This window comes from Leptinotarsa decemlineata, unplaced genomic scaffold (genome assembly GCF_025532065.1).
Source record: "Leptinotarsa decemlineata unplaced genomic scaffold, Ldec_3_MD MMD2_P_RNA_scaffold_6, whole genome shotgun sequence".
In the NCBI taxonomy this organism is placed as follows: domain Eukaryota; kingdom Metazoa; phylum Arthropoda; class Insecta; order Coleoptera; family Chrysomelidae; genus Leptinotarsa; species Leptinotarsa decemlineata.
The window spans coordinates 3,694,779-3,716,668 of record NW_027412533.1 but is presented as its reverse complement, the minus strand read 5'-3'; the positions used below and the strand labels follow the sequence as shown (position 1 = coordinate 3,716,668).

The window sequence follows — 21,890 nt, the reverse complement described above, 5'->3', positions numbered from 1 at the left end:
TTCTAATAGTTTGTTTCCCTCGAAAACAAACTTGAAATATAGATTCTTATATACATTGAAACATACTCTCTGTGTTTCCATATTCAAATGCATTCAAATCTTATTCACTGGTATCTCTTTTTCGCATTGTTCACCATCGCTATTGGAATCACTACACTGGAAAAAGTTTGCGTTGTTATCACACTCGCTATTACTAATAGTATTTGTCCAAGGACGCTACATTTCGAACAGATAACAAAAATTTTAAGTAATTATAATTGCACCAATATCGGATTTCAACACTCAAATGGCGATCAGTTCCTGAACTGAACACGACGGGTATAACTATCGCTCGCTGCCGGTTCATTTCTATGTAATAGTTTTTTTGGCCTTTGAGAGTACCACCAACTTTGAGAGTGCACAATATCGTTTACTTCGACTATACATCCCCTTTGATGATGTTTGCCGCATTGCAAATAAAACGCCAGACCTGCAGCCCACTGCTAAGAAATCCGAAAACAGGAAATTATCTGATAGACACTGGACTGGGAAGCCTACACAACATGATCAAATTGTGCAAAATCCTAACTTGATTAGTGAAACGCGTGCCGCGAGGCAGCATTTTTTTTCTCGGTAATTTCATTTTACGCCAGCGGTTCCAAATTTTAATTGTCTTATACTAACTAACCTATCAATTATTACACGCCTTAGGACACTGTGATACACGTGTTGTAGTTTTGTAAACTTATGAAGCAAGATTATTAAGTGGGTGGTAATATTATATCTTGTTGGTCCAGATATACATTGAAATTCATCAACTATGATAAACCTATAATCAATAAAACTGTATCTATTCTACGAATCCTGAATCCGAATACGACTCATTACTCTGATCGTTACTGTCCAATAAAGAAAATAAAAACCACTATTACTTTTAATAAATGGAGTTCTGTTCCAGTATAAGCATATTTCACAATAATTGGTGAAATAGCCATTAGGAAAATTTATTGTTTTTATCACATTGTTGGCATTATGTCCCAAAGAGAGATATTTATAGTGCGTTTCGCTGACTCTAATTCATTGATATCGGTGTTTATCGGCAACTACTCGAAACGCAATGGTTGAGTTAAGTAGGAATAGTCGAATCGTTAATTATTAAAGGGTTTCACAAGAAATTATGGCATTGGTTTCTGCAAAGTCTTCATTCGCCTAAATATTCTGAAATGAATAATTGTACCCCTAATTCGATTTGTATTATAATAAAATAGTCTTTCATGATAATAAGGATAAAGCATTTATTGCTCAACAGTTACAAGCATTTACATAGCAATTTCAGATGAGAAATAAAATCAATTTTACTACTAGCACCGGTACATAATTTTGAAGTATGTAAAAACAATAGTCAACCCAACATTTGCCTTGAATGCAGGCACTGGATTTATTTTCAACTCAGCTATGTACAACAGAAAATATTACAAGCTTCACAAAGTTCATTATAGTTCATGGACATTGAATATATTGGAGCTTCAAGCATGAGGTTAGTTTGTGAGCCATTAAATCAAAATGATTGTCTTGCTACGAATATATTGATAGTAACTCACAGAAATCAATTTCATTTTCGGAGAGTTTATACAGAGATATTATGGAAGTCGGTGCTATGTCATCATTCTACCGCCTTCTCGGCGGTAGAAATGTATTGACTATATATGGAGCACCGAAAGATCCATATTCCAACTTAGATCGGACGAAATAATAAATCATTGTTGTTACAGCAGAGAAATTTGTACAATTACAAGCCCTTACATTAAAGCCGTTTATATGATATGCTGCATTTAGTATGCTATTAATGTGTATGTTGAAGGTGAGCTGTGCATGAAAAACGGTACCCAGATCTTTCATCTCAACAGTACGGTGCGATTCTACATTATCGATTGAATATTTGTATTGAATTCAATGCTTCTTCTGCAGATTCACCCAGTTGTATGAAGAAATGAAACATATAATTTCAAATAATCGCCATCGTTTTTCAGATTCGTGAGATATACAAGAGTCATTTTTGTAAAAGAAAATCAATGGTGGACCCAAATCAGATCCCTGTAGTACACCGCTAGTTGTTATATAAATTTATGATGATTTGTAAGCATTATATTGTACAAACTGTTAACAGTGGGGCAAGTGTGATTCTAGAAGCGCTATATACATATTTTTCTCATTCGTATAACGGCAGAGCAGTATAGGATAGTTCAATGAGGAAATGTTTTGCAGTGAGGACTTCCTGATCATCTGAATTCACTATTACATACAGTCCTCAATACATACTCTTGTGAGTATTTTGTCATGATGAATTTTTTTATCGACTGCTCCACCCATGTTTGGTGCATATTTGTTGCATTCCAAAACGACCAAATGACTTTAAGTGAACGAATTTCATAATTTGCAGTTGATTAAGTTTCTGAAGATATTCAAACAGTTCACTTTCGGCTCCGTTAAAACATATTTCTTCATCGCTGTACATTTCTTCTGGGAAACCTTGTCTGCATTCAAACTTGCGGAAAACGTGTATGAATCTATCTATACTGAAGTCATAGGTGATTGGTAAATTGGTACATTGCCCTGGTCACAATGCTAGTGAAAATATTACCCTCTCAACATTATTTATTTTTGACTTATTAACAAAAGGACTAAAGTAATCCACTCCAGTCTTCATAAATGGTTCAATTGAACGAACTTTTTCCTACTTTTTTCTGTGTATTTTAAAAAATTTCAGTTGGATTTTATTTTGACCAAGAATTGAGCTGAAGTTGATTTCATAATTTTTTGGTTTGGTACGTGATGATTCTTCCTACTCACTTTCTGATAGGACTTATCGTTATTAGTATGTTTCATCAACTTCCATATTGAAAGTCAATCAATGACCAACATATTAACTGTTTGTGTTTGGAAACCTAGATGCATATCTTCCTCATAAAATACTTTCAAGGACCTATTACCGGAAAAAAATAAATGCACATCCAGAAATTCATTTTGCTGCTGAATTTTTTAGTATTTTAAGTTCAATCAGAAACTGACTTGAATTTCGTTTCGTTGAGAGGATACTAGATTAAATAATATTTTCATTGACATGAGCCAGTAGTTGAGGGCAAACTTTTTCATCCAAATACAGATAAAACCAGAAGTATCCGCTTTAACAACAGACAAAAAAACCAGTAATATGTAATCTAGTGATTTGCAGACAGTCCGTTCGATTTCTTGATATATATTTGGATGAGCATCTCTCCTGGGTAGAAATGGTATCTTCATCAATAAATCAAATTCAGTTACCCACCAATTTAACAATTTAAAAAGATTTTTGTACGGTCAGTCAGTAAATGATACTTCTGCCTATTATTATTACACATAAATAACGGCTGAGGACAAAGTCCTATGTAAGCCTAAAAACGAAGGATATCAACAAGTTAATACAATGCATGCAAAAAAAAAAAAATTAATATATGCATAGAGGCGATTAAGCAAAAAGCAAATGTCTATTTTGTTTTTGAAACTGTTCACTGAGTCGAAATTCATAACATCGTTGGGTATACACATATTAGTTGTCTACAAATATTTAAATTTATTATGGGTTTTCATTGATAAATTAACGTTTATAATGGAAATTAGTGGCAACTTATGATAGTTTTCTTCTAATTCCTCAGAGCCTACACGACCGTAAATGTGTGGTCATACTTGCCTCTCCTGTACCTACAGTAGGTAAAATATACGTAAGTCTCTCTCTTTCAATCTTCACTAACTTATATCTTCCTCTCAACTTCCGTTCGCCTCGCTCGATCACACTTTTCGTAACGCTCTCTTCACGCATTCACCAGTTTACTCTCCAAGTCAACCGCGCGTGAAGAAGTTTTACTTCATAAATCCTGAAAATTTTCAATTAAAAAATGCTACTATAAGATAGATCATGTCTTTTTATCGATTGTAAATATGCTTCTCTCAGTTTATATATTTTCTTTCAATATAAGTATTATAACTTGTTGAGATTATTTTACTTCAAGTTAGCTAGTTGACTACTTCTATACGGTATTTGTATATTGCCTTTATTGGAGGATGAAGTTTCGGTATTACTTTTCATAATCTTTAATTTTATGCCCAATATGATCCTCATTGCTTTATAAAATTACCCCCAACATAGTACTTATCACGATTACATACTCATTTACTTCACCCTAGTAATTCTCCTTTTTATTTTCAGGGACCTCACCAGCAACAACATAACCACAATCAACGAGACATCTTTGGCCCGTTACGGCCACCTGGAAGAGCTGTAAGTACACTTTCTCGCATCCCCGGGGTCGAATGGGGCCACTCACCCTGTCAATGCCGTGTTATGGACATATCGCAGACGCATTACCGAAAAACGGTCCTCACTTTATATCCCATCGCCTCAATCACTTCTACTTTCCTATGGTTTGTCGAAAGGCGATTGAGACGTAAGGGCTGGTAATGGACGAATGTTTGCGTCGTGTTTATTATATTGGATGGACGTCTGCTTGATGTAATGGGATTGTCTTGGAAATTATGAGTTGCAGCGGAAGTTGTCGTCGAGATTTTGTGTCCTGCAATTGTTGACAATGTTGTTTTATAGTTTAGGAAGTATTGGTTTGATCAGTGGCCAGCCAAAACTATGCCATTTATCCAAGGATTCAGTGATAATTCGCGAGTGGACCTAATTGGCCTTATCCTCGAGGTGCGTACTATACACTCTCTACTACATAGGAATGGAAATGGCTAGCAATATAAAAAAAATGACTTACCAAATACCTTTTTGAAAGAACCCACAGTGGCACCCACATTATTTCTGGAGTCAACCAATGAGAGCGAACTAATTTTACACATTTCGAAATTGAAAAACAATTGTACGCCAGGACCAGATGGAATATCATCGAAACTTATTGAAATCATCATTATTCAAATACTGAACCCACCTGAACCCACTTGTTCATATAATAAACCTATGTTTTAAAAACGGAACTATTCCACATCAGTGGAAAGATTCAAGAGTAACTCCTGTGTATAAAAGTGGCAAACATAATGTCATTAGTAATAATTATCGACCAATTTCGGTCATTAAAAATTTCGCGAAATTATTTGAGCAGTCAGTAAAAAAAAGATTAGTGGACTTTTTCAATAAACATCACGTGATAACTAGACATCAATTTGGATTTATAAATAACAAAAGTACTGAAAATGCCATACTAGATTTTGTTGAACAAACAGTGAAAACCTTGGAAACGTCGTCGAAATGCCTAGCAGTTTTTATTGACCTTGCAGAAGCATTCGACACTGTGTCACATGACATACCACTGAGAAAACTCTTCGGATATGGCATACGGGGAAACGCTTTACAGTTGATGTAAAGTTATTTATCACAGCGGACACAGAGAGTAAAAATCGGTAATGAAATCAGTAAGCAGTTGAATATATATGTTGGTGTGCCTCAGGGAACAGTTTTGGGACCAATTCTGTTCGTTGCTTACATAAACAGTATTACACAGATCAGCGATTTTCAGGGACACATAGTTTGCTATGCTGATGGATGACACAGCCTTAATATTCAATAGTGAAACATAGCATGATGTTTTACATAGTGCAGAAATAGAACTGCAAAAAGTACTGATGTGGTTAAATGATAATTCACTCAGTTTGAATGTCAAAAAAAACCAAATTCATGACTTTCTTGCTGAATTCGAGTACTCAGCTAAGCACTATCGAATTGTATCTACATAAACCTAGTTGCGTAAACCAGTTATTCTGTAATTGACCCACTATTGAGGAAACAATATCCATGAAATATTTGGGGGTAGTTAGTGACCACCATTTGAGATGGGATGAACAAGTGTCACATGTCATTAAAAGAATGAGACGCATAAATTTTACAACCTCCGAGACATGCTCTCAAGAAAAAACTTGCTAACAGTATATAACTCTCTAGCAGAATCCATAATTCGATATTGTATTATAGTATGGGGAGGTACTTTCAACAATACGCTGCATTACGTACAATCGGTACAAAACTCGCTACTGAAAATAATATTGAAAAAAGTTGGCGCTTCTCAACGGAAAAACTTGACAAGGAAACTAAGTTATTAAATGTAAGATGTATGTACACCTACCAGAGTGGATGTTCTCAAACTTTAACAGATATAGAACTAATATATCTAGACCCACAAGATTCTCAGAAAACTCAAATATCCAAATACCAATTTACTAAAAAAAGGCATACGCAGATATTCGTTTTTTTCTTTGGTCCAAAACTATTCAACATGCTTCCAACAAACCTAAAGAATATCAATAATATAAATAAATTCAAAACTGTCGTAAAACAATATCTTATCGAAAATCCAGTAATAATTGATATTTTTTGAAGAAGAAATCAATACAGCTGTTAACACTGCCTCAAAAAACCATTGCTTTTTTCCCGACATCCCCTCTCTCTATGTTTTCCATGTATGTATTCATCTATTTTCTACTAGTGTGTACTAGTCATTAAATGTCAAATTAATATTTATTTGTACACTTTAAATTTTGTTCATGAATGAGTGAATAAGCACAATACAGGCATTTGTATGACTAGGTGTCATTTACTCATTCAGAATGAATTATATAATATGAATTATTTTATATGTATAGTTGTACTTTAGAATTGAGTTGAATAAAAAAGTTGAAAAAGTTGAAAAGTTGACTGACCGTAGACAGAAATGGTACAATATATAATTGTTTGAGATTATGGCTTTGGGTAAACTTATTCAGTCAGTGAGAACTGACACGCGTTACCGCTGAACTACTCTGTCGTTTACCAATGCGATGTCTGATTGTGATATGAGTAGTGAACATAATTGATATTCTTGTGAGTGAATAAGTAGATTTGGAGAGTTTTAAATAATATAATAATGTCAAATACAAATGCGAACAGATATTTTTTGGTTTAAATCATTTTCAAATCCTTTTGCTTGACTGTTATAGTTCATAGAATTAACGGAGGTAGGCTTTATTTGGAGGCGTCTGGAAAATCAAATATGATTGGCTGTTGGGTGCCGAGAGGTTGACTTATTCAGTTTTAACCTTCATTTTGTGTCTGGGTATTTCAAAAATTGTTTCAAAAAGTTCATGAAAAATTGATAGAAGGGAAAAGCGGAGTTGTATTACCTTCGAAAACAAATATTTGCCCTCTGGAGCTCTCTTTAGGTATTGATTCATTCGTTCAGTGTTAAGCGACTACGATATTTATGGTTTACAACTAATTTGGAATATTTGCTGATATCCACATTTTTCTTAATATGCAGGGCACTTTTCAGCATGGAGTAAACTGTCCAAAGTTTTTGGTAAATCTTCAAAATAAACGAGAACTTCTTTCAAGTCATAAAATTTTCGAAATTATACTCGTATTTTTCTTTTGATTTTGCTGTCAGCAAATTATTCATCGCAATATTCACTTGCTCGGTAATATCTGGTGGGGTACCACAAATTTCTCGATCGTTATCACTTATTTTGAATTTTCATATTTTCACGAGATACTGAATGACAGCTTATAATTGAAGCAAATAGTTGTTGATTCACGGATATAACTAGATTCATTACCAACCCATAAACTGTTGAACATTAAATTTACTGAAAATGTGATTTTATTTAAATTTTACAGATAATTTGTAGAGAAAATTCACTGATTTTGGACAGTTGAATGTATTCATGAGATAATATTTATCAGAGTAAATCTCATATATCTCATTTTTTTTAAGTTTCAAACAGAAGTGGCAGCCATTAATTTGGAATAGACGTGTATTCTAAATGAGCCATTACCTACGTGCTGTCAAACAAGTAATGATTAATTTAAAATGGAGAGAGTAGAAAAAAGTATATACCAAATCAAATCTTAATGTTCTTGTAGGTGCTGAATTCAAATTGTGTCCTCGCCAGACGATGGCTTTACTATCCATGATTATGAATCAACTTAAACATTATCGAAATATTTCAAATATTCAGAGGAAATCTTTTAATATATAAAACAAATTCGCAAAATGTGTTAAGAGTCTATTTCTTCGAGCAGCGAAGTAATAAATCATTTTCGAGAGACTATTCCATACATGATGGTTGAAAAGTGAGGGATGTAGTGTTCATCACACAAATTTCTTATAACAACATTCATATTAATCACTAAATAGTATACAACAAATTCGCTTTCCTCCGCTGTTTATCCCTTTGTATGCTTAGATCTTTAAAACTTCGCAACGGATTTTGATGCGGGTTTTTTTAAAAGAGTGATTCACTAGGATCGTTCATATGTATAATATAGTACATGATGAAGTACAGAAACACTGATAATTCAAGAGGTTTCTAATGTGATGTCGTAAATAAACACATTGCTGTGTGGTTTTTTTCATTGAAAAATTCGGATGTTCAAACGTGATTTCGATTTTCAAAAATCAAAGGAACATTTCTGACTTTGGTATGGTATATATTTGGGTATAGAAATCAATAATCAAGGCAAGTGTTGCTCACATAGTATGTTATGTTTGTGACGAGGATATAAGGAAATGGTATAAAAAAGAGAAGATAGCTTTTAAATTTGCAGTATCCATAATATGGAGAGAGGAAAAAAATCATTTGATTTTTTATTTTTGCAGTATAGATGTTACTAGATTCAACTCTAAAAATAAAAAATTATTGTTTATCCTAACCTCATATCTGCTGATTGTCCAATAGAACATAGACCGAACTTTCCTGTTCCTGTGCCACCTGAGGTTATTGGTAATATTTTACGGTGTAGTCCCGAAGATAGTCAAAATCAGTCGACGGCTGACGATCTCCAGTGTCCTCCGGACAATTTAAAACCACCGTTATTTGGACAAGCAGAGTTGAATGATTCAGTGAGTGATTTGGATTTGAATAAGGAAAAAGTAGAATTACTGGTCCCAAAAGACCAGTAATTCTATTATTATTATTATTATAAAAGAGAAACATGAATTGGAACCTAGAACATCTACTTGCCATTATAGAACAAGAGATGAATAATTTACTTAATTTTTTCGTCAGGACATAGACCTGGTTTACTGACATGAAATTAATAGTCTAATGAATGAATTTGGGATTGAATACAAAAAAAGAATGAGACTTTTGATTGACTCATCAAAAACAAGCTTAAAAGGTGTGTTAGTAAATAACGGTGATATTTATGCTCCAGTACCTGTAGCGCATTCAATTCATATGAGGGAAACTTACGAAAATCTCAATATCGTTTTAGAGAAAATTGACTATACAATTCATGATTGAATGCTGTGTGAGGATTTGAAAAGTGTATCCATGCTTCTTGGTCAACAAAAGGATTCACAAAGTTTCCATGTTCTATGTGAATGGGACAGCACTTTAAGGAAAACTTTGAGACTTGGCACAAAAATGTTTTACACGAAACTCAAAGAAAGATTCTTGTATCACCACTGTACATAGACTTAGGTTTGATGAAACAATTTGTTAAAGCTTTGCCTAAATATGGTGATTGTTTTAAATATTTGTGAGCGGAATTTCCTCATTTATTAGAAACGAAGTTGAAAGAGGGGATTTTCGTCAGGCTTGATATCCGTAAAATGATGTGCAATTCAAACTTCGAGACAAAAATCATTAATTACATTTTTGGATAATGCCAAAGACCCGAACTATAAACTTATCGTAGTTAAAATGATAAGTAAATTTAAGACTCTTGGTTGCCTTGAAGTCCACTTTTCAATCAATCATCTTTACTTTTTTCCTAAAAATTTAGATGATGTGAGTGAATGCAAAGGGAATGGTTTCATTCATCAAAGAGGTGGAGAATTTATACTTTTAGATTTTATATTTATTGCGTCTTTTTTGTAGTATAGTAAGATTATTACTCACCACTTTTTAGGAAAAAATAATATGGATATTGTTAATACTATTTAGAAATACGAGTATAAGCACTACACTATTTTGCCCGAGTACCTATCTCAAAATACATTATATGTCAGCCATCTTCAAAGGAAAGAATTACGATATTGATGTTTCGCAGACAAGTTTTCAAAAAACCTAAGTGAATCATCAATACCTATGTTTTCGCTGATGAAAATTCAGGACTCGTTTTGAAAAACACTTTCTTCCTGTTTTTTTTTTCTATTGTATAATTTCATAAATACGTGTAATTTGGTGATTAACTACCACTACTATATCAAATTTTACCATTTTTTAAAATAATAAATCGATATCATATTGCGAAAGAATGGTGATGATGAAAGTCAGTAATATCCATCACAGTATTATCAATGCGGCGAGCGAGGAGCCCGAAACCGTAATGTAATTAGACTGCGGAATATTGCCAATCAATTCACTGCAGATATAGAAGAAAATGCAAGAGTGTAACAGTGTTGCCAGAAACTTTTGTTTTTGCAGTAGATTTTCTATTTTGTCTACTTCATCTTCTACGTCTACTTCATTTCCTGAAGATGCCAACTTGGTTGGTAGAATGCGCATCGAGTTTAGTATTGCAGTTCTGGTGTTTACGAACAAAGCTTTTTTAGGATTCATTCTACGCCAAAGATTTCAGTTTCAACTTCCATTACATGATGTATTGAATATAAATTGATCCCATGATAACATATTCATTCACTCTTGGATTGGCGGTCAAGAATGGTATAAAGAAGTGGCTGCTATTAAAAAACTATGTACACGTGCTTGTTCTCATAGCAGTAAGAAACACATCTACATCAGTATGGCAGTGGCCCAATTCAGACTAGAAAATGTACCTAGCTACATATCAGCTGCTTGGCAGAAACGCCTGGTACACAGACCATTCAAAAACCGAATGTCAACTTTGTCCTCCACAACCTTATTCCATTCGAGAGTACATTTTTTACAGATATGCATTTGAGACACTGAAATTAGAGTGATATTGATACTAATCTGGGAAAACCATCAATGGCGGATATTAATATCAAAATCTTCAATATCAAATCAGAATAGAAAATGGTTAGATAAACAATTATCATATTAGGAAAATATTTTGAGAACATATACAAGAAAACTCATGCAAAATGCCGTCTGAGAAAAGAACGAAAAAAACTACTTCTATAGAGCAGGAAACATTCGAAGACATTGTCCAATTAGGAGACACCTGAACAAAATAGAGAACAGATGCAGCTTCTGACTGTAAACAGTATGTGGACAAGCAGAAGAATTAGATAAACAGGAAACAAAATCATTCGTATGTCATAGAAAGATAGGGAAATATGCAAGGATAGAGTTTTCAAATAGGTTACTCACCGAAGTAAGTCTTTAACTCGAAATCACCTCAATAACAACGAATTTATTTTCGAAAAATTTGAAGAATATCAGAAGAACTAATTCAAAATGAATACTCCATATGTGATACTCACTGTGAACAAGACAAATGCAGATAGTCATCATTATTTTCAGTGATAAAAACTTCAATACGTTTTCTTGGAATGTCATTATTGACGGTGAGACGTTCCATCAATCAAAATAAAAAAATCAATTATTCGCACCCGCTACATAACAGCCATCCTTGGGATGGATGTACACGTCAAATACTGTTACATCAAACAAAATATAATGGAATGTCACAAAAAACTTATAGTACAAAAAAAATTGACAAACATGTGTAAATAAATCAAAAAGCATCATTCAGGAATTCACTGTAGAATAGTAGGCTTTCGCACACAGAAATGTCTTCAATTCTTTTTAAAAATTTTCAAGGTCCAATTTTTTGAGATGTTGTGGAAGTTTATCAAATATCCTTGTAGAGTTTTTCGTGAACTCAATTATATGTTGCTTTACATATATTTATATGTAAAGCAACATAAATACAGGAAAATGTTAACATTTTGTACTTTGACAAATCGGCTTTACAGCTATTTAAATTTATTATATCAAAAATGAGACGGATAATTCGCTTTTGACATATGCTAGCTCTTCCAGAATTCATACAATCCCCCATAAAATAACAAATTAAATACCAAATGGGGGTAAATCAATGCATAGTAAGTATCAATGGGAGCCATTTGATTTACTGTAGACTTCAGTTTCAAAATTGCATAGAATCCTGAGCTCAATTTCTTGCAAACATGCTGCAGTTGATCACTCCATGTTAAACACTGATCTAGATAAGCCCCCAGAAATTTTGTATTGGTGCTAGTTGATACATCATCAATAGTTATGTTATTGTGAATTTGTCGCCATTTGGAATTGATGCATATGGTTTTATTCAAGTTTGAGATGAAATTATTTCTATTACACCAATTTTCAAATGAATATATAATATATGTAATAGCATTTGTAAGTGCCTCTGGTGTCTGCGCTGTAATCACTACTGAAAACATCGTGACAGATCCTGTTGTTATAATGAACATGGCCCCAGTACATACCCCCGAGGCACCCCAATATCACTAGTCATGTACGCAGAATGACACTTTTCTACTTTAACATAGGAACGTCTATTAATTAGGTATGACTGCATAAGTTCAAGCATATCTCCTCTAATTCCATTTGTGAACAGTTTAGACTATCAAAGGCGCATGAAAGATCGAAGAAGATATCGGATACACATTGCTCTGAGTCAATACCTTCATGGTATTCATGGTATTTGCTGTACAAATCTAAAAAGCATAACCAACCATAGGTACGGTTTTGAGATACAATTTTCCAAATTTCGTGAACCAGCACAAATCAAACAATCAATAATAACCTAAAAAAGATAGTCAAACAGTTTCAAGTCGAGTCGAGAGAAAATACAAAACAAAACAAGATTCTACTCGTGATATAGAACATGAATCAAAACAGTGTGTTCAGTTCATTAGTCATGAATATTTCTGAAACGGTTCCTAATGTGGTGATTATTGTACATTTGGAGAACTGCATTTATGTCGAATAAACTCCTTGAGAACGTTATCCCAAATGAATTTAATCTCCAGCGATTCAAATCCAACGTGAGTCGCTACTTCTGCACAGGCACAGCTCTCAGAGCGTCTTAAGGATGTTTCTGTAGTACTTGAGTTTTGTTCTTAGAAAAAAGGAATGTCCAGAAGATCAACTGCACTGTTCTTGACTGTGTCAGAGCTTTCAGTCAATAAGCGTTCGAGCGTTATTGAAATATTTTTTTGACTCTGAGTTTTTGATCAGAATTAAAAACTAAAATCATTTAATGCAAACCAATATTATTATCTATAATAGGCGAAAATGACGTGAAGCTCATATACTGTCTTTCTTACCTTTGGAAAGCAATTGTCCATGATGTAATTTGCAAGGTGTTTAGTAATAATGGCTTCACTTGTTCGCAATGTGACTTAGAATGCATTGCTCACGAAGAATAAAATGAAAGTATTTTTGCTATTTTTGGTTGATATATGGATTTCACACATTGACATTCTTGACATTGACACCGATAGACATTCATGAACGTAGTGACCGTTACAACGAGAATGATTTGACATCTCAACAAAACCGAGTTCATGTTTCGTGTCAGTATTCAAAAGATCTTTTCTGGTAGATAGATCGAGAGGAAAGGACTAGAGGAACGGCTCACAAGGTCAACTGATCATGGTCACTTTGAAGCTTCAGAACGTCCGTTAATAAATGGAAAAAAAGAGATACCATGTTGAGTACTCATAAAAGTAAAAAGTTTTTGAGAAAAGTTCTGAACATTATTTATTTTTATACCTACATTAATGCTGCGCTTAGAAAGAATGACTTTTTTTCCACAAAAATGACAATCTCTATAGGAACTTGATGAATAACTTTCTTTATGTTCACTTGTTATTGAGACCCCTTCAAACCTTATCATCATTTTCCGTGTTCACATTGTGATAAAAGTTATATTGGTCAAACATCTAGGATACTCAAAAACCGTATTAACTATCACAAGAGTGATTGCTCGTTAGCTCCACAAAGATGTGCCATGGGTGAGAATGTTAGAAAGACAGGACATTGTATGAATTACAATAAAACTAATTTTCTTCCGAACACCAATTATAAGAAATTGACCTTGTTATGGTTTCAACAGCTCACTATGTATATTCAAATATCGTTTGTATATTTTTCTGCCTCCCAAAGATTTTGGAAACAATTCATATCATTCGAAGCTAATGTGCCATAAAAAGATGAACATGACGTAATTTCATCCACCGTATCTGTGTTTATTCTGCTCCAGTGAACCGCGTTAAAAGTGGAATTTTCCGGCGCCAAAACTCTTTCAATCTAATATCCGATAGATACACCCCTGACAATGCATCGAGTGGAAAGTAGGTCTGACAATTCTCCGATAACTTCATTTTAAAGTGTATCTAATAGGGTTTACTCAAACTTCCTTCACACGCAGCGGATACCGGGTAAATATTTACCGTAAACACGCTACCTTGCACGAAGCAAGAAGCAGGATAATAAAATTCCCATAAAAATTCATCCTCTCTAAGGGATGGCAGGTGATTCAGGTCCGTTCGTCCTAGGATTAGTTAGTCGAGAGTTGATGGGGGATGAGGGAAAACGACACTGGACTAATTTACTTACGGGCCAAAATTATTACGCTTTTCCTCTGAAGCAAGGGTTTCCAAAACTTTTTAAGCCGTGGCGCTGATAATTTTCAGCTTATTTTTGGCAATGCCTTTGAAATAAAGTGAATCCGGAAGGCTTGAAATATCAAGTTCACACGAATTCCATGTTCTGTTCTGCTGCTATTTGAACATCAAATATAAACTTCACAAGGCTTTTTTACTGTCCTCATTATTTTAATGAAAATGACATATAATTTGACAAATATAGAGAGGAACATTTTTTTTGAGAGAATCCGGTGCTTGAAAGAATAGCCTTGAAGGTGCGGTTCAGTGAAACAGGGCGTGACGTCATCAGATATAAGAAATGCGAAGCCGTTAAGGAATCGTACAAGTCCTTAAATAAAATTGTATTCAACAGAATACGAAATTGTTACCAAAAATGAAAAAGTCAACAAAGGTTTGGCAAGTAGCTCTGCAAAGAAAGAAATTGTTGATTGAACTTTTATTTTGATTTTTAATATAAATACATCCCATTTGTTACAAAGTAATAGTGAAATAAATGCATTTGAACCTATTCATGAGAGGGGTGGACAAATTAATGTTTATTACCTGAACATATCAATACACACCAGAACCAGTAATACAACTTATATATAGTAATTTGTTCTTGACAAGGAAGGTTAATCATGTTGAATTGGCCTTCGTGACGATGGTTCAAATATTAAATATCAATATATTTACGGCTAACTGTAAATATCTGGTTACATGTCCAATTACTACATGGACTGAAAAGTCTGGGGCCTAAACATAGATGGCGATAGTCTTACTATATTCACCGCTTTTTTAGTTAGTATTAACTTTCAAAAGAGAGCTGTTGAAATTTCATGATATTCTACTCAAAAGTTTGTGAGTCATTGTGCTAAGACTGACACTACTTCTGTTATTTTCAAAGCAATGGATCAAAAACAATTTCTAGTTTCAATTTCACACTGTTTCTTGGTGGGAAAAATATTCAAGCGAACAACAACAACAATTGTTGGTTTGATGACTTCAATCGTAGTCGTAAAGACACCGATGATGCAGAACGCGATGGACATCTAAATGAGGCAGTAACACCAGAAAACATTGAAAAATTACACAAAATCGTTTTGAATGATCGAAGAGTGAAGTTGTGTGAGTTAATTCATATTGTGAAGATATCAAAAGAATGTGTTGGCTTCATATTGCATAAGCATTCGACTATGAGAAAGCTCTGTTCAAAATGAGTGCCACGAGAGCTCACCGAAAACAAGAACATCTTGATGATTCTGAGGAGTATTTGGCCATGTTTAAACATAACAAACCGGAATTTTTGCATCGATATGTGGCAATAGATGAAACACGGAATCATTACTTCACTCCGGAGTCAAAACGATCGTCATCTGAGTGGAGATCAACTGGTGAACCTCGTCCAAAGCGCCCGAAATCACAAAAATCTGCTGAAAAAGTTATGGCCTTGATATTTCGGCATGTGCACCATGTAATATTAACTGCAAATGGCAAAATTGTTCCATCAAAACATGGCACCGTGTCATAAGTCAATAAAAACTAAATGAATTGAACTCCAAATTGCTCCCACCGCCAAAGTATTCGCCAGATTTGTCTTCTAAAGACTTACTGGCTGTTCGCAGACCTCAAAAAAATGCTCACCGGTAAGAAATTCCGCTCAAATGAAGATGTTATTACTGAAATTGAGGCCTATTTTGAGGAAAAAGATTATTCGTTCTACAAAAGTGGTATTGACGCGTTTTTTTTAGTCCCGGCACTCTTCGGCCCAGGTACTCTGTGTATATAAATGTTATTGGTCACAAAGAAGCAAGATAAATTAATATACTATTAGAGAAAATAACAATTCGGAAATAATAAAGAATATGGATAATATATAAAGCTACTCAAAGGCAAAAATCCACCAAAAATGACCATGGTTACTGTATGGTGATTAGCAGTTGGCCTGCCCTATTATGAAGAAATTGATGAAATGTACCAAAAATTGCTTCAGCAGTAGCTGGCACTGGTCAACATCATAAGAGGTCCAATCCTGCTCCATGATAACGCACATCAGCATTTTTCACAAATCGGCGTCCGAAAATTAAACGAATGGAGTGTCGAAACTCTGCTTAACCTACTCCCCAGATTTATCTCCAACCGACAACCATATTTTCAAGCACTCAGCGATAGATCTTTCGCCAATCAGGACCAGGCCAAAAACGGCCTTCATCGACTCCATCGAATTCCGAGCACACATTTTTTATGCTAACGAAATCAATCGACTTGTGTTACATTGGCAAAAATGCACCGATTCAAATGGCGCTTATCTCGATTGAATTGAATGAATATTCACTGAGATATTACAGTTTAAAGTAGACCCAGAAAACGTATAGAAAATAAAAAAAAAACAATTTTTTTCATCTCCTGGAAAAACTGGAAACTGGGTTGGTGTAACGCGCGTCGAGAAAAGTATTGCATTTCAACTGATTGGGAATAGTGTTTATTTTGGATTCGTTTTACGCCAGAGATTCCAGGATTAGCTTTTGCTGCGGAAAGAGTTTTAATCATAATTACTTCTCCATTAATTTGAAGTCAGAACACATTTTTTTGTTTTCAGAAAAACTTTTGGAGAAAAGGTTGATTCATCAGTAATCAGTATTCAAAGTAATTAGTTTATGATATGAAACAATATACATTTTCATCAGTATGCCAAATGATTGTACTTTTATTTGAGAAAGAATCATGGAGTGTTTCTATGAAAACTAGGTAGTGGCATTCATATCTATTCTCTAGTTTCTTACAGTAATTCTCATACTTTTCTTCTTCCAATTTCCAATTATTGAACCAATGAAGAGGTTCTTTTCATCGAAATTCTACTAAATAAAACTGTCACAGTCAACGAAATTTCCAAAGTTATCTCTACCATTTCCTAACATATTTGATTTTCGCTACACTATACTCTCCGCGATGAACCAGAATCGTGTCAAAGAGCTACTGAAATGAAAATATAAACCTCACACAAAAGCGACTCGTGCAGAAAACCAGAATGGAAAAATGATTCAAACTGGAGGAAAGACATTTTAGTGAATTTGCTTCGTGAAATGAGAAAGGAAAATTGAGACTATTTCGATACACTCTCATGGATTGCAACTGAATTGGAAGTTCAGCAGATCTCTGAAATTCGTTTATTTCAGGTATTGAAAATTCTGGAATGCAATAGAAAGCGGTTCATTCGAAGGTTGAATTTATAGGAATGAGAATTTTTGAATTCACTTGAACTGAATTTATTATGTCTCATGATTGAGGTAATAATATTCCTCATTCAATAGATATTTTTCAGAAAAATAATGAGGTTTTGTTTGATTACACTAGTTTTCAGCCAATTTACGACTGTAATGCCGAAGGCAGTTCTTTGTTAATGTTTGGTCCCTAAATGCGAAAATGATAGTTAAAATTTCCTAACACGTTGGATTTTTGAGTTATGATTTTTTCACAAAAATTTTATGAACACGATATTTCAAATTTGCTTTTCTCCCAAATTGGGGAAATTGTTTGAAATCTGGCAACACGGCGGCTCTGCCCAGTATTCGAATCTGTTTCCGCTGTATATAAGACTTGTAACGCTGCTTCTCGAACTTTCAATACTCGAAGTTTCCAGAAAATACCAGAAATACGGAACGACTATAAAAGTAGCAAGTTGACAATCGGATCATCAATATTGATTCAATGTGAGTAGTGGTGAGTTAGTATTAAGGTGCGTATTAACCAAAAAAGCGAGCACGAGCGAACAAGAGCGAACAAGAGCGAACAAGAGTGAACAAGCATTCTGCATCAATAATCGTCTGGTGAGTACGGGCTAGCGAGCGAGCGAACGTATGCTTGTTCGCGTTCAGAAAAGATCGAGAAGAAGGCGATACATCAAAAAGTGCTTGCACAAAGTAGGTGGATCAACTACGACTACGAACTTGAAAATATTCGCTCTAGTGTCGACGAGACATCAATATGTCGAGCAAACACGAGCGAACACGAGCAAACATCTGTTTAAATCTGTTTGAAACCTGCAACGAACAAACATACACGAATGCTCGCTCATGCCCGCTCGTGCTCGCTTTTTTTGTGAATACGCACCTGTAGGGAAGCGAGGTGAGCAAACACGCGAATATCAAGAGTATTATATTAGTGTTAACTTTGTGAATGAAATAAGTTGACTTCTGTAAACGCAGTATCACATATTTGAATTCGACGTACTCAACAGTACCAAAATGGTCTAAGTACAAAAACGTGGCTGCGTTAATCCCGCAGATTGTCTTTGCTATATATGTGGTCAGTTTACTCCTGAATCGCAGAAACGGACAATTAATCGAATGACCAAAGTAGCTTACCATAAGTATTTTGGATGTGTTGTTGGTGATCAAGATCGGGTTTGGGATCCTCATGTATGTTGCCAAACTTGTGCAGCAAATCTAATTAACTGGTAAAATGAAAAACGCTCTTCTATGCCTTTTGCAATTCCAATGATTTGGCGAGAAAAAACAAATTATTACGCAATGACTGTTACTTTTGTATGACAAACGTGTCTGGTTTTTCAAGAGCAAACACAAAATTGTATATTCGGATATTCCTTCTGCAAGAAGGCCGGTTCTTCATGGGGAAGGTTTACTAGTTCCAACACCCCCCACAAATTGGAAGGAAGATTTGAAAATGTGTGATGACCAAGCAGGTTCCCATGATGTGCCAGAAAAAGACGGTCCTTATTTTCCTGAGAGTGAAGGAAGAACACCTCATATAATCAAACATCTTGAATTAAATGATCTAGTTCGGGACCTCCACTTGTCCAAAGAGAATGCTGAATTATTAGGGTCTAGATTACAATAATGGAATTTACTAGCCCCTAAAATCAAAGTTACAATATTTAGGAACCGTAACCATGAGCTATCCTCGTTTTTTACTATGCAGGATAAAATATGTGTTTGTGTAAATTCAAATGGAAATACACGAAAATATGTCACTTATTCTAAATGCAATAAGTTATAATACGTAAGTGGCAAATATGTGGTGACCTAAAAGTCATAGGACTTTTACTAGGTCTTCAGGGTGGATTTTCGAAGTTTTGGTGTTTTCTTTGCCTTTGAAACAGTAGGGCAACACAGAACCATTATCAAGTGAAAGAATGGCCTCCGAGAGATAAATATATTCCATGTCAAGCTAACGTGAAGAATATACCTACCTACCTCTTGTTAATCCCAAAAACATTTTGTTACCTCCATTACCCATTAAACTGGGGTCAATGAAAAATTTTGTAAAAGCATTAGACAAAGAAGGTGATGCGTTCAAATATCTTGAACACGTTTTTCCAAAATCAAGTGACGCATAGCTCAAGTAAGGTATAATTTTTGGACCACAAATTAGAAAACTACTAAGTGATCAACAGTTTGATTGAAAATTAAGTAATGTTGAATTAGGAGCATGAAGTTCTTTCAGAAGAATTGTTTTGGAGTTTTTAGGAAACAAGAAAGTAGAAAATTACGAAACATTCGTAGAAGAACTACTTGAAAACTACTGCAGAATGGGATGTCGCATGTCTCTCAAAATCCATTTCTTGCTTGAATTTTTTCCAGAAAATTTGGGTGCTGTCAGTGATGAACAAGGAGAAAGCTTCCACCAAGATATACTGACAATGGAGCAACGTTACCAAGGCGAATGGGATGCAGCAATGATGTTGGTTCCTTATGAGGGAAAACTGTGAAACATATAAACGAAAATCAACATTTGCAAAAGGTTATGCACGAAAGACTCCATTTGAATGTTTTTCCATGTGTATTGTAAATGTATGTTATCCTCAAAATATATTGTTTTTTATTTCCCTATAATGTGTGAAAAATTTTGTATAAAATAAAAATAACTATAACTCAAAATCTTTACGTGATGGAAAATTTTTGATGTTGTAGTCGCAGTCAGGATGCATTAAACTCTAATGTACAGCCATTAGTCGCAGTTTTTTTTTTAATTGTTGGCTATCCAAGAGAATGAAATTACACAGTTTTCACACTATGAATTTCATTCAAGACACAGTTGACTATACAGTAAGTTTGTCGGTTGGATTGGTATATTAAATTATTCTGCAATGTCTTTTACATAGCAGTAGGTGATGAATTGATAAGTCTGTTGAAACGGGTAGATTTAAGATAAATCAATTATTTAGGTACAATACAATATCCCTTCTAGGAAAACAGGTACCTAATTCATGAATTTGTTGTTTCTTGGCATTTTATGAAAACATGTTCAACGAAGGAGAGTGAATGAGTCCTTAGAATATTTTGGTGACTCATTTATTCATTCTTTAATCTCACCAAATGGAATTTCACCATATTGTGTATGTACCGTATCATCTGTCACCATCCGAAACGGTCAATTGTCTTTATTAGCAGACGCTTCCTTCCCGATTTTTTTCCACATGGCGTTTCCCAAATTTGAATATTATTACTTCAAAGCCACACCAACCCCGATTTGATGAATGACAAAAAGTACAAAAGGAATGGCGAAAATGAAAAACGTCCCAGCCGTTGCCAGTAAAACATTATCCGAAAAGCAAGAAATAAATTTCCCGGGAAAAAAGCGGGTCATCTCCTAGAAAGACTCAATATCATCTGAAATGTCGATATATATCTATCAGTCAGTGACTCAGAAAGTGAAACCGTGGCAGTATATAAAAGCTTGAACCGTCAGGGATTCTCCTGAATCCGACATTCTAGAAATCTTTTCATTTGTCATCCGGGACGCGCAAACTGTTTCATCGTATTTAAAATTAGCCGCATTCATAAAAATGTCACCAGTCTTTTTATCATCTGGTCGAGTGTTTAATTCATTGTTTATTCGTCTGGGGATTGCGGAAAAAGTGCCAGATTTTTCACGTCGTTCGCTTCGGAAAAACACTTATCGTGTTCTAATTTTCGTTGGCAAATGACACCGGCCTGATTGGGAAAGGAGAATAAAAAAGTTTGTTTTGTTGTCGGGTTCGTTCGTGGCAATATGTTTTCAGTAATTCGGCAGTTATTGAAAAACATGCGAATTTAAGAATTGTGTAGATTAAAGTATTTAAAAAAATAGAGTTTCAAATAAAAAGTACATACTTGGCTCTTGACTTTCCTAGATGTGAAACCTGAGCTTGAATATATAAATTCTTCAACTATATTGTTTTCTGTATCAGTTTTAATAGGTCCCGGACCTAATTTTCATAGAATATGAGCTTTTATCTGTGATCATTTTTTTAAGTCCCTCATCATATGAATCTTGCAACGACTTTAATTGCGAGTGTATGCGAAATAT

General features: G+C 34.5%; 1 protein-coding gene across 1 annotated transcript in view; it reads left to right on the top strand.

Annotated features, from left to right (window-relative positions):
* rk (G-protein coupled receptor rickets) overlaps positions 1–21,890 on the top strand; it is a 453,352-nt gene that overhangs the window by 287,745 nt on the left and 143,717 nt on the right. Inside the window, exon 4 of the mRNA XM_074169822.1 lies at positions 4,223–4,294. Coding sequence (XP_074025923.1) covers positions 4,223–4,294 — 72 coding nt within the window. The remainder of the gene's footprint in view (positions 1–4,222; positions 4,295–21,890) is intronic.